The 13,073-nt window shown below is 42.9% G+C and overlaps 1 protein-coding gene across 2 annotated transcripts in view; it reads left to right on the top strand.

The window, feature by feature from the left end:
• Window positions 1-13,073, top strand: part of INTS4 (integrator complex subunit 4) — a 39,311-nt gene that overhangs the window by 22,044 nt on the left and 4,194 nt on the right. For both annotated transcript variants that reach the window (XM_010576585.1, XM_010576586.1), the window contains exons 16-21: window positions 3,014-3,107; window positions 5,227-5,307; window positions 7,630-7,760; window positions 8,754-8,813; window positions 11,095-11,254; window positions 11,575-11,718. In XM_010576585.1, the coding sequence (XP_010574887.1) occupies window positions 3,014-3,107; window positions 5,227-5,307; window positions 7,630-7,760; window positions 8,754-8,813; window positions 11,095-11,254; window positions 11,575-11,718 (670 nt within the window). The remainder of the gene's footprint in view (window positions 1-3,013; window positions 3,108-5,226; window positions 5,308-7,629; window positions 7,761-8,753; window positions 8,814-11,094; window positions 11,255-11,574; window positions 11,719-13,073) is intronic.

The following is a 13,073-nucleotide window of genomic DNA, read 5'->3' on the forward strand; positions in this document are numbered from 1 at the left end:
GCCATCCAGCCAGTTTTTTACCCAGCAAAGCATATGCCCATCCAAGCCATAAGCAGCCAGTTTCTGCAGGAGAATGCTGTGGGAAACGGTGTCAAAGGCTTTACTAAAGTCTAGGTAGACAACATCCACTTCCTTTCCCTCATCCACTAAGCGGGTCACCTTGTCCTAGAAGATGAGGTTGGTCAAGCAGGACCTGCCTTTCATAAACCCATGCTGGCTGGACCTGATCCCCTGGTTGTCCTGTACGTGCTGTGCGATGGCACTCAGGATGATCTGCTCCATAACCTTCCCCGTCACTGAGGTCAAACTGGCAGGCTTACAGTTCCCCAGCTCCTCCTTCCAGCCCTTCCTGTAGATGGGTGTCACGTTTGCTAACCTACAGTGAACTGGGACCTCCTCTGTTAGCCAGGACTGCTGATAAATGATGGGAAGTGCCTTGGTGAGCACTTCCACCAGCTCCCTCAGTGCCCTGGGGTGGATCCCATCCAGCCCCACAGACTTGTGTGTGTCTGAGTGGTGTAGCAGGTCCCTAACCATTTCCCCTTGGATTATGGGGGCTTCATTCTGCTCCCCGTTGTTGTCTTCTAGCTCAGGGGGCTGGGTACCTGGAGAACAATTGGTCTTACTATTGAAGACTGAGGCAAAGAAGGCATTAAGTACCTCATCCCTTTCCTCATCCTTTGTCACTATGTTTTCCCCCACATCCAATAAAGGATGGAGATTCTTCTTAGCCTTCCTTTTGTTGCATGTTGCTGTGTGCTGTTGTATAGATAAGGGTGTACAGGATGGCTTCTGAATGTGGGTTTTATGCTGTGTCTTCCATTTCATCTCTAGACTAATTTACACAAACTTGAAAAGTGTTTCAGTGTGATTCCTCTGCTTGGAAAGAGGAAAAGAGCCTTATTTTGAGAGATGGAAAAACAATCTAAAATGCTTTGCTTGGAATATGGAATTCCAAAAAGCTTTATTCTTTTCCTTCCCCTGAAATAGCTGCCTTTTCTGTATGTGTAGCTGTGAATGGCTTTCACACCCACCTGCAGTGGCGAATTAACAGTGTGCTCCTCACTGAAAACTCAACTGTGAAAACTATATGCTTTGTCTTCAGCTGTTTTGAATCTACTATGTGCAGCCTAAAACATAGTCTCAAAGCATTTAATACACTAAATGCTTGAAACAGGTAATCTGTTGGCAGAGCATCCAGAATCTCATAGGCACAATGAAGGTCTGGAAACCTCGCAGGCTGTGAATGTTTTTGATTTTGAGTGTAGGAATCCTGTCAGAGATGGCTGCGTGCATAGTTTATATGCAGTAAAGGGCAGTAATGCTTTGGAGTTGATGGAAATTATTGGCTTGGCTTTTTTCCTGCTGGGATCACCACCCAGGAACCGTACTAAACCAGCTGCTGTTTTCCACCCTTAAGAGAAGGGAGGATTTAAGACAAAACCAAAAAACCCGTTAAAGGTTATTTTGCAGAGGGCAAAAGTTTCCTGCGCCAATGATTTTGTTGCTGAGAGGAAGGGGATAGAAGAGGCTCATGGCAGTGGATTCTGTGGTGGGACATAACTCCATCCTCCTTTTTCCTTGTTGTCATTGGGGGAAGTAGCGCAGACCTCGTGGACCTGGTGCCTACTTGGGACTTGCATTCCTAACCACGCTTAAGACTAACGCTCTTCCCCCAGGCTCTGCAGCTGAAACTGTAAGACAGGCTTTTTAGCAAATCGGTCTTTGTGGTTTAGTTTCTCCATCTATACAACAGGAATTTTTTTTGTCTTGCAGGGATGTTGAAATCTGTTTAAGATTTGTAAGGAAATAGAATTAGTGGAATTGGGAACTGTAGAAGACTGGGAAATGGAATATGTGCCTGGCTGTTAGCTGAGAGATGACATCCTGTTCCCTGTTAGTGTGTTGTGATGCATTAAGTATGACATAGGAATTAAGCACCCAGGAGTCTCCTCTTCTCTCTGCTCTCTGGGAGAAGATGAAATGGAGTCACTTTGTAAAGCTTAGGCTGTCTCTACTGTTGTTGCATTTAAGGAAGGCATAGCCCCTCTGCTTAGGAGAGATTTTCTTTGGCTGCAAGTTATACAGATGGATTTTTTTGAATGTGTCAGCGCTCAGCAACCTTCCGGTTTGGCAGAGCCAAAGTTTCAGAATTGTATCATAAATGCGAAAATAAATCTAAAGTAAACAAAAGGGAAGGGACATCTGAAGAAAAAATATTCTTTTTAACCATACAGTAGGAAACATGGAAGTAGAATGACAATTCTGTACACTTTGGATCAAAGCGAAATGCAGAGAAGAACAGACGTGTTAAATCCACATCATCCAACCTATTTTGAGATCTGTAACAAAAAATGAGTTTTGTTTTCTAATACACATTTTAATTTTAAAACATGTCTAACAGTAGAGAGCTATAAAGCCTTTTTGGGTTCCATTAACTGTCCTTTTTTTCTATCAAGTTAAAAGCTCCTTCTATTGCTGTATGATTTACAAGAAATACCAGACAACATGCAACAGCTAGTTGGGCAAACATCAGTACATAAGATTTCAGCTTGGTTTAAAAAGGCAGCTATATTTCAAATATGCTTGGTTGCGTGAGGCTGACATGTTCCAGACAACCTTTCCTAGCCAACAGGAATAGTTAGATTTCCCAACAGTGTAACACAAATGACTCGTTAGCCGCTGTAGAAGTCTGGAGCGTTTTAAGTTAAATCTGGAACTGCTACACTGTATGGTTCCCATAGGGCTGCAGAGTAATGTGGGTTGACAGACTTATTGCTTCCACTGCTGTGCTTGTGTCAGCCTGCAGGAGGAAAGGAGATGCCAAGTCCCAAGGTGCAAACTGTTTTGTAGTGCATGTTTTGCTACCGTTTCTGGTCCTTACTCTAAGGATAAGAAAGAGCAAGATGCAGGAATAGTTGGCTTCATCGTTACTGTTGCTGTGTTCTGAGTGCATTTAGATTAACTTGCTTGCTGTCTCAACATTGTTTTTTCTTTTTTTCACGTGCTTCAGTGATCTTCAGAGGCTTGGAGAACTGCAGTCGGAACTGGCAGGGATGGCAGATTTCACTGCAACTTACCTTCAGTGTCAGCTGCTCCTCATCAAGGTTTGACTTTGTCTGTGTTTTTTGGGCCATTCTTCAAAAATGCCCCCAGTCCATCACAGTGATGCACTTTCACATTTTTATGTTCGTGCTGAAAACTGATGTATGATGAAAGCGCAGGTTCCATGGATTTCTGATATTCCTGCTTCCCTTCTGTGGCAAATAATTTATGCAGTAACTTTGCCAATGAGTACGCCAGTGTAGATCTCTGCTGTACCTAGGGCTTATGTCGGTTTGTGTGTATTTTGCCAGTGCAGAGTTTATTTTCTGACAAAAATCACAATGGAGGCAACTACTCTGTAGCCTTTTATATTACGAGAGTCACTTTTCTCTGCTACTGGCCACTGGAATACTTTTCGGCTGCTCTAAGTGGAGTTTTTATAGACAGTGTTTTGTAGACAGCTTTTTTGGCACCAATGCCAAAGAAATTCTTTAGACTTGATTGAGCAAAAAATCAGTTGTCCTTTCTTTTACAGCACTGAAATGATCGATCTATCTGGTATTAGCAGGTGAAGTGGTTAATTTGACGCCATGGCAGCAACCTTTTTCGAAGTCAGCTTCTTGCTGTAAACAGGAACTAATTTTTTGCTTCACTTCTCAAGCTATAAGCTGGCCGTAGTATTTAAGTTAGTCTTTTGGCATTATTTAGGTGTTTGAATGTAACTTATACACATGTAAAGCAAGAACTAAAGCAAGCAACAAACATGTTTCCAGAAGGGACTCAATAAAAGCTTTGCTATGTAAAATCAAGAAGGGATTTCAGTTTCTTTGCTAAATGCGTCGCTGCCAGTTGGCATATCTCATGGCAGCCCTCAAATCCTTGGAATACGTTTATCGCCCAAAGAAGGTATTTTAGATGAGTGGTGTTACAGTTCTGTACAATCCTAGCTAAATCCAAAACTTCTGCCAAAGCGAAATGTGCTATCCAGGCAAAGGACCAGCAGTTGGAGGTGGCTTTGTTGCCCTTCTCCAGGGTTTGACTGGAGTGAACCAGATGGTTTGTGTATCTGGCAAAGAAGAGTGCTCTGTTTGGATGAAGGGGGTAAAAGCTGCATCAGCCGTTCTTGGCTCAAGGATGCAGAGGAGTCAGTAATGTGGCTGAAATGAAAAGTAACTTATAATATCATACAACTAGAAATTCTGATATGGCAGAGAGAACCTGAATGTCAGAGCAGCCTTTTTCATTAGATTTCTTTCCAATTGCTTCTTTCCCCAACAGAAAGAAGCTGTTGGGGAAAAAAAAATCTTCATTTCCTAGCCTCTTGAGGCTCAAAAGATTCCAGACATAGGAACTTCCAGACAAAAGGCTCTACATACCCTGTGATTTTAGGGATAGTTAGCTGGGATTCTGGGGCCAGCCTAGATGTAGGATATAGTCTGTATGTTCTTGAGCTTTGGGTACAGCCAGCTTTGTGTGTAGCTGCATCTAAGGACACGCAGCTTCAAAAAGGAGACAGTGGTATAAATCATCCAGTCAAGCGTTCTTAACTTTTTTAAACATAAATCAAAAAGCAAATAGGGTGTGGTTGAATGGGGGTTTTGGTTGGGTTTTTTTTAAATACAAGTATCAGTAGCTGATGTACACTCAGTATTCATAGTAACTCCAGAATCTTTGGTGGGGTGGAGGTTGTCAACAGGAAGGTTCAGAAATATAACTGTGTAGGTGTGTTTCTGGGGACAGTTGTTACTGTTTCTGCTTTTTGCCTGCAATCTGAGATTGTCCTGATCTTGGTCTCAGGGAGGTGACAAAGCAGTGGGCTATTGTTTTTCTAATAAGTGACTTCATTCTGTGTAAAGTTCTCCTTAAAAAGTACTGAAGAGTTTGGCTCAGTCAGTCTCTAATTTATAGCTTTGTTAATATTATTCTCAACTTCTGTTTTATATTTTGTAGTTGTATAGGTATCCCTGTGTATTTATAGAACAATACATAATTTGTAGGCTTTGGTTCTCTGTATTATATTTAAAAGCACAAAAGAAAACTTTGGCCTGCTCTTTCAACCAACCTGTTGGCGTACAGCTGGGAGACAGGGCATCTTCCCTGCTCCCAAGCTGATCTAGCACAGTGTTATAATGTTTAGACTGAACTGGGTATTTATCATCATTTCGTGGTTTTCTTCTGTAGGCCTTGCAAGAGAAGCTGTGGAATGTGGCAGCTCCTCTGTACCTGAAACAGAACGCATTGGCATCTGCTGCAGCGAAACAGGTGAGGTAGAAGCGTCTGGGTCTGTGCGGAGGCAAGTCCTTGGATACGAGCCCTTCCTTGGCCATGCAACAATAATAATACACTTCTGACCTTTCACTGTGGTAGTCTGTCCAAGTAAATCTTAGTTGCCCAAAGTGGAGTAATGTCCCTCATCTTCAAAAGACGAGTGGTGAGTGGGGGAGGTTCATGACAACTGTAAAAAGGCAAACATCATACCCATTGTCCAGAAGAGCAAGAAAGAAGATCCAGAAAACTGTGGGCTGCTTGGCCTCACCTCATTCCTGGGGAAGGTTATGGCCCAAATCCTCTTAAAAGCCATTTCTAAACAAGTGAAGGTCAACAAGGTGATTTGGAACAGCCAAAATGCATTTCCCAAGGGCAAATTATGCTTGACCAACATCATTGCTCTCTGCGATGAGGGGACTGGTGCTGTGAGCAAGGGGAGGGCAGTGGATTCATATATCTTTGACTTTAGCAAAGCCTTTGATGCGGTCTCCTGATGTTTCCTTTTCACCAAACTGGCAGGATTCTGGGAGTAAGTGGGTGATAAGGCTCCTCCAAATTGAGTAGCCAGTTGATAGGCTGGGAGGGGGCATGGCTGCTGTTCAGGCTGGTCTGGACAGGCTGGGGAATTGGGATGACAGGAACCTCCTGATGTTCAGCGTGGGGATCCTGGTGGACAACACGTTGAACATGAGGCAGTAAAGAAGGCCAACTGCATCCTGGGCTGTTTTTCCAAAAGCATAGCCAGCAGGCCTGGGGCAGTGATCCTTCCCCTCTGTTCAGCCCAGGGGAGATGACATCTGGAGGGCTGTGCTGTATTTTGGCCTCCCCAGTAGAAGGAAGATGCTGACAAACTGGAGCAAGTCAGCAGAGGGCCACCAAGGTGGTCGGGGGCTGGAGCACATTCCCTGCAAGGACAGGCTGAGGGAATTGGGCTTGTCCAGCCTGGAGAAGAGAGGTGTTCAGGATGGATGTACTGCTCTCTACCACTGCCTCATCGTAGGGTATAGCTGAGACAGAGCCAGACTGCTCTGGACAAGATGCAACAGATGCAAACTGGAATAAGAGGAACTCTGATTAGATATAAAGGGGGGGAAATTTACTGTGAGGGTGGTTAAATACTATAACAGGTTGCCCAGAGAGGTGGGGGGAGTGTCTGTCCTTGGAAGTGTTCACAATTTGATGTGGCCCTGAGTAAGTGGATTTAATTAGACCTGCTTTGAGCAGGGGACCAGGCTAGGTGACCTCTGGAGGTCCCACCCAACCTGAGTTATTCTGATTCTGTGATGTATAAATGATCCTGGAAAAACTGAAGCTAAGCCCTAAGAAAAGGTAAAGGAGAAAGCAAGGTATCAAATAATCTGGAAACAAATCTAGGGTAAAAGCAAGTTCATGGATCTGCTGGGAAACTATGCTGACATTTTGAGTGTTCAGTTAATTAAAATGTAATAAGAGGCAGGTACTGCTGTGCATCAAAACCCTCCATGCTGTTGACAGCTGTCCCCAGGGATGAGTAGAAACAAAAGCCTATAAGCTTTTTAAATCTTCACTAACTGAACTGTCTGTCTTGGGTGCCCTTCTCAGTTGCATGTGAACCCCCTGGGAAGTTTTATCTGTTGTGATTGTGAATATAGATCACTTCCCGTCAACGCAAGGTGAGGGAATATTTCCTATTCAGTAATTAGCAAGTTCTTGGCTTCTGTACAGTCATACTGAACTCAACTATATTGATCTGAGCACTTCTCTTGTCTACTGAAGCTCATTTATTCAACAGGTAAAGTATGATGAGTAAAACTGTGCAATGTCCCATCTAAGCTTTTAACTGTGTATCTAAAATAGCCCAGAACATTGCTTATCTTGTGATAGTTCCCATCTTCAGCTGCAGTACATGAAGCGTTGTTGAATGTAAAGTTGTTTTCAAGTGAACTTGTCAAACCTAGCTCCAAAAATGTCAACCTGAGCAGGACCACTGAGGTTGTTCTGTTGTGCTGCTCACATTTTGTATTCCAGAGTAGCCGGTGGGAGTCTGTGAGTGCTCTACCCCTAGAAATTTAAAATGCAATGTCAAAAGATAGACTGCCAACAGAGGGAGTGCTTGATTTCAGGTCAAGTTTCACGAATTGTTTCTTTAATATAGCCGAGATAACCTTTTAGTATTAGGTGCCACTTTACGCCATGAAGAATTTCACCAAAAGAATGAGACTCATGGATTAATGTGTTCCTCAGTATGAGGAAAAATACCAGAATCTTGTGAGCATGCTTGTGCAAGAGTTTAACTGAGTCTGATGGTTTGTTAACCCTGTGGTGTCTGTCTGCCAGATCTTGGAAGAAACGTACAAAATGGAGTTCATGTACAGCGGAGTGGAGAGTAGACAAGTGGTCATTATTCATCACATGAGACTGCAAGCGAAGGCGTTACAGCTTATAGTGACTGCACGTACCACTAGAGGGTAAGGATGACCTGGTACAAGGATCTTCTTAGGGTTAACTGTAAGCTTAGTTTCCTCCAGCTTTGTTTGAAAAAAAAACAAAAAAACCCCCAAAAAACCCAAAAACCAGCAAGGATAAATTAGACACATAAAACATCACGACATGCCAATAACCATTTGCTAAACTAATTCAGAATGAAGAGCCTTCTTTTGCCTTTGGTGTAGCTGTACAGTGACATAATACTAAATTAGATGACAAAATTATTAGCAAGACATGTTGTGGGGGTTGAGTTCTCTCAGCTATGAACATGTAAATAGGTTAAAAATGTTGTAGAGTTGATATTTGGGACCTATTTATACAAGGAAAAGTCATGTATCAAAGAATGCACTAATTGTGTTTGCTTCATTAAGTATTATTTGCTGAGTTTTTAGCATCAGAAAAGAATTGTCTTTTTGACTGATCTGCAACTAATGTTTATGTGACTTGGACACAAAATGCTTGTGTGTGGGTAACATGAGAGGCTCTCTGTGGTTCATTTTGGGAGCTGAGGTCAGTGAAGTTACACATGGGTTTGGATGGCTGTAGAATTAGAATTTCATTCGGTGGAGTTAGAGCAAGGTGGTTAGTATCCTGATTTATTTACTTTTGTTTTGAGTTTGTTGCCATCAATTTACTGTGTTGCCATAGAGGTCCATGATATATTTAACTCTTGACCTCCTCTTTTATAGATGGAAAGTTAATATTTTCTAGCAGTGGTGTTGGGACCTTAACTGGTGCCTTATGCAAATGATTTTTTTTTGTGGGAGTGGGATATGGATGTGGGGAGGGAGATGGCAATTGCTTTTTTTTTTTTTTTTTTTCCTCTTGTGGGGAACACCTTTCTGGCCTTAACATTGTAAGATCTTTTAGTTTTTGGGAGCTTGAACTGGATTCCAAAACCCCTAAAAGCTCATAGCCATAGAGCCAGATTTCTTTATTTAAAACTAAACCAAGGAATGTTATCTTCATTACAGAGTGGAACCCCTTTTTGGGATGTGTGAAAAATTCCTACAGGAAGTAGATTCCTTTCAGAGGTGAGAAACTGTTGCTTCTTCACTTTATGTTAGAAAGTCCCTCCGCCATTGTCATCAGGGAATATTCTGTTTGTTTTTCATCCCTTAGCATATCCCTTCCCCTTTTGATGTCCTACATCAGGGACTGCTATCATGACATGATAAAGCAAGAAGTAAACTCCCTTCTAAATGTGGGATCAATGGAAGAGCTTTCCTGGGAGTGTGACAAAAAAGGGAATTTCCCTTTTCTTTATCACAAATTTCTAAATTGTAAATGAGAGAGCGAGTGACCTGTCTACATGCTCAAGGTGGGAGTCATCTCGCCCAGGTTTTGACATCTGCTTTGTAGACCACTGCTTCTGAAGCACTCGCCCAGCTCTCCTCTCACTGGAGAGGTGCTTTTTCGTCTTGTCCTAATCTAGATGTCTAAAAAAGGTCAGGCTAGGGATGCCCAGGGGTTTTTTTTGTTGACTCAGAAGGGAATTGGGTAGCTAGCTGAGAGACATAGGTATCCAGAGTTGCCTGAGCAGAATTTCATCTCTAGTTCTGATTAAATTCCCATTTATTTGTGGTCCATATGCTTGGCAGTTATGGCTGGTTAAGTGATGAGAAAAGGGAGCCAAATTTACCCATTCCCTGATGTTTAGCTTATTTGGTAGCTAATGACTAGAACTGTTCATTTGCTTTGTATCTTTTCTTTGCTCTGAGTCTCAGGATGAGCAAAACTCATCACTTTTTATGAGGAATGTAACTCCTATGGGCAGTGATGAATTCCACAAAGGGAATCTGGATGATGGTGGATCTTGTCAGTTAGCTGTAAGGTCACCTATAAACACTCAGACATGTAAAATCCCCGTGTCTAGGTTGTGCAGCCTCAGCATGCCAGATTTTAGCTGCATCCCATGACACAGTAGTTGAAATTTGTTGTCTGCATAGTGGCAGTCATAGGAACACAAGGATGTGTATTCCTGCATATCCCTCTTAGCATTGTACAGAGGAGAGCATGATTTTTCTCCACCCTTGCCAAGCTGGTGGTAGAGGCTTCTGTTTATGGATTATGAGCTCCTGTAGAGCACCACTAGGATCCTGAAAAAAATCTCATTTCTCAGGCTTTAGGACCTGAAGCTGTTTTGGGCATGTCCAGTATGCCTGTCCAGGCTTTACTGAGTCAACTGTAGGTGAAGATACAGCACAACACTGGAGCTGACAAACGGGGAGGAGAGCCCGTTGTTCAAGAGGCTGTTCACCTACAGAAATGGTGCATTTTTTTCACCAAATTGCATGAATACTTACTAGGCTTACAAAACTGTCTTGCTAAACACCACAGGAATGTTGCTGGTAATAACAGATAAGCCACCAGTGACTCAATCTAATGAACCATCTTCTGCATGCAGGGTTGTAGGGTAGTAGCCCAGTTTTACTTCTCTATAAAGAATAAGAAATACCAAACATTCTTGTGAGAGGCTGTTGTCCCAAACTATAGAATGGATTCCATTCTCTGTTCTTGACCTCTAGAACTAGCTTTTCCGCCTCCTCACTACTGATTGTAGTTTACTGTTAAGATTTCACTCCTCAGATGTAATAAGTAATACTTTCATAAATATTGGTAGAGAAAAACCATTCTGGAGACTTTGCTGCAGCAGAGGGTCAGACAACTCACGTATTGGGTGCATGGGTATGACAGATCCTGTAATGAGTCAGCTATGTAGTTGGCCAGATGAAAGTGCACAGCGTAAAGAATTAGGGATATGCATGTCTTCACTGAGAAGCACAAATTTAAAAACTGTGCAAGGCAACTATGCCAGGAATGGCTCTTTCATCCAGCTGTGTTTCTTTGTTGAGACATCGAGATTGAATGCAGAGTGCTGGAATTGCCTGTAGTCTCATTTAATTAGTACTTTTACTATCTAAATAGCATTACAGCTGCACATGCAATCTGAGTGGACAAATCCCTGCAGTAGCTGCTTCTCATTAATGTGTTGTTGATGGGCACCTCAGCATTTCTAGCTCCTTTTCTGTGAATCTAGATTCCTTTGCCCGCTAGGCTCTGTATTGATGAAGGACCCAAGAAGTGAGATCTGCATAGCCCTTGATGTTGTCAGTTTGAGCACAGGGTATGTTCCCAACATAACTAGCCAAAATCATCTTTATCTTATGTATGAGACGTGCATCAGAAGAGGACTTTACATATCTAATTCTGTCATTATAACTAAATGTAAGGATTAAGTAGCTTGGTGGAAAATAACAATACTGTTGAAAATGTTGAAAAAAGTATTTGATTTTTAATTTATTTGTAACACAGATGTTTCATCTCTGAGCTCCCACATATGCAAGGCAGTTTTGTAGACAAATTGCTGGACTTAATGCCCAGACTCGTGACATCCAAGCCTTCGGAAGTGGTCAAGATTCTTCAGACAACACTGCGACAAAGTACCTTTCTCCACCTTCCTCTTCCAGAGCAGGTCAGTTTAACACAGAGAATTAAAATGCGATATCCTTGCAGACTGTCTTAGCATCTGACTAGTTCCTAATATACCATGAAGCTTTTAGAATTCACGTTTTTGGTTAGCCCCAAGTATTATTTCTTCAAAGGCTTTCTTCTTCTTACCTAACATCCTCAGGGCTACTGCTAATAATACAGAAGACTCAGTAATTCCTGGCAGTATCTAAAAGACTCCAAAGCTCATGCACAATTTCTCCATTAAGAACAGTAATGATTGTCTTTTTTTCTTTCCTCCTCCTCCCCTGGCCTCATTTTTGCCAACCGCTTTGCCCCTACTAGCTCCATAGAGCTACTGCAAATATCATTGAGCCTACTGGTGAATCTGATAATCCCCTGAGGTTTACATCGGGGTTGGTAGTGGCACTGGATGTTGATGCAACTCTGGAACATGTGCAGGATCCCCAAGGAACCGTTAAAGTTCAGGTAAGCAGTCGCTTGACACAAATGCCAAAAAGAATGCATCTTATGGGGAGTTTGTTTAAGGATGTCAATACTTCTAAATTGCAAATAATTGTACACTTTATTAGTAAAAATGTTGGATTTCTGTGTTTTAACCACACATTCTGAAACTGGCTTGTATGTAGTGTGCTGAGTTGACTTGTGTACAGTTCCTGAGAGTTTATTTGAGCACTTTGATGCCATTCTGTGCTCCACACAGTGCTTTCACATGCACTGGGCATGTTACGGACATCAGCACAAATAAATGCTGGTGAAATTCCAGCTTGTGTAGTGGGAGAAGGAGGAGCAGAAGAAGCTGTTCTGAACAGTCCAGAAATATGCAGGTTTTTGGCTCTTTGTGTTTACAACTATCGTGGTTTAACCCCAGCTGGCAGCTAAGCACCACCCAGCCACTCGCTCACTCCCCCCACGGTGGGATGGGGGAGAGAATCGGAAGAGTTAAAGTGAGAAAACTCATGGGCTGAGATAAAGACAGTTTAATAGGTAAAGAAGAAGCCGTGCACACAAGTAAAGCAAAACCAGGGAATTCATTCACTGCTTCCCACTGGCAGGCAGGAGTTCAGCCATCTCCAGGACAGCAGGGCTCCATCACGCCTAACGGGGACTTGGGAAGACAAACGCCATCACTCCCAATGTCCCCCCTTCCTTCTTCTTCCCCAGCTTTATCTGCCGAGCATGACGTCCTATGGTCTGGGATCTCCCTTGGGTCAGTTGGGGTCGGCTGTCCCGGCTGTGTCCCCCCCCAACTCCTTGTACCCCCCCCCAGCCTCCTCGCTGGGGGGGGGGGGGGGGAAGGAGAAAAGCCCTTGGCTCTGGGTAAACCCTGCTCAGCAGGAATGAAAACATCTCTGTTTTATCAACACAGTTTCCAGCCCAAATCCAAAACATAGCCCCATACTAGCTACTGTGAAGAAAATTAACTCTATCCCAGCCAAAACCAGCACAACATCTTAACTTTCTTCCTACTGCTGAATTCCTAGTTTCAAATGCAGCTGAGGAGGTAGGTGTGGTACGATGCCAAGTAAAATACGTAAATTCACTGCATAACAAAGAAATGAAAACCTCTGTTTACAATGCAGAGGAAGAAGCTGATGTCAATGTATTTTTTTTCCACCTGTGCTGTGAGTCTGAATGGCTGGTGTGTGGCTGTTAAATCTAGGGCAGCTGGACTCCTGGCTCCAAGATAAAGCACACCTTCCTGCCTTCCAAACTCAAACAGCAAACACCAAAATAACACACACTGTGCAAATCCCCAGTCATCATTCAGTTGTTTCCTTTTTTTTTTTTTCCTCTTTTTCTTTCCCCCCCCCCCCCCCGTT

The sequence above is a fragment of the Haliaeetus leucocephalus genome, unplaced genomic scaffold (genome assembly GCF_000737465.1).
Source record: "Haliaeetus leucocephalus isolate CR32 unplaced genomic scaffold, Haliaeetus_leucocephalus-4.0 Scaffold536, whole genome shotgun sequence".
In the NCBI taxonomy this organism is placed as follows: domain Eukaryota; kingdom Metazoa; phylum Chordata; class Aves; order Accipitriformes; family Accipitridae; genus Haliaeetus; species Haliaeetus leucocephalus.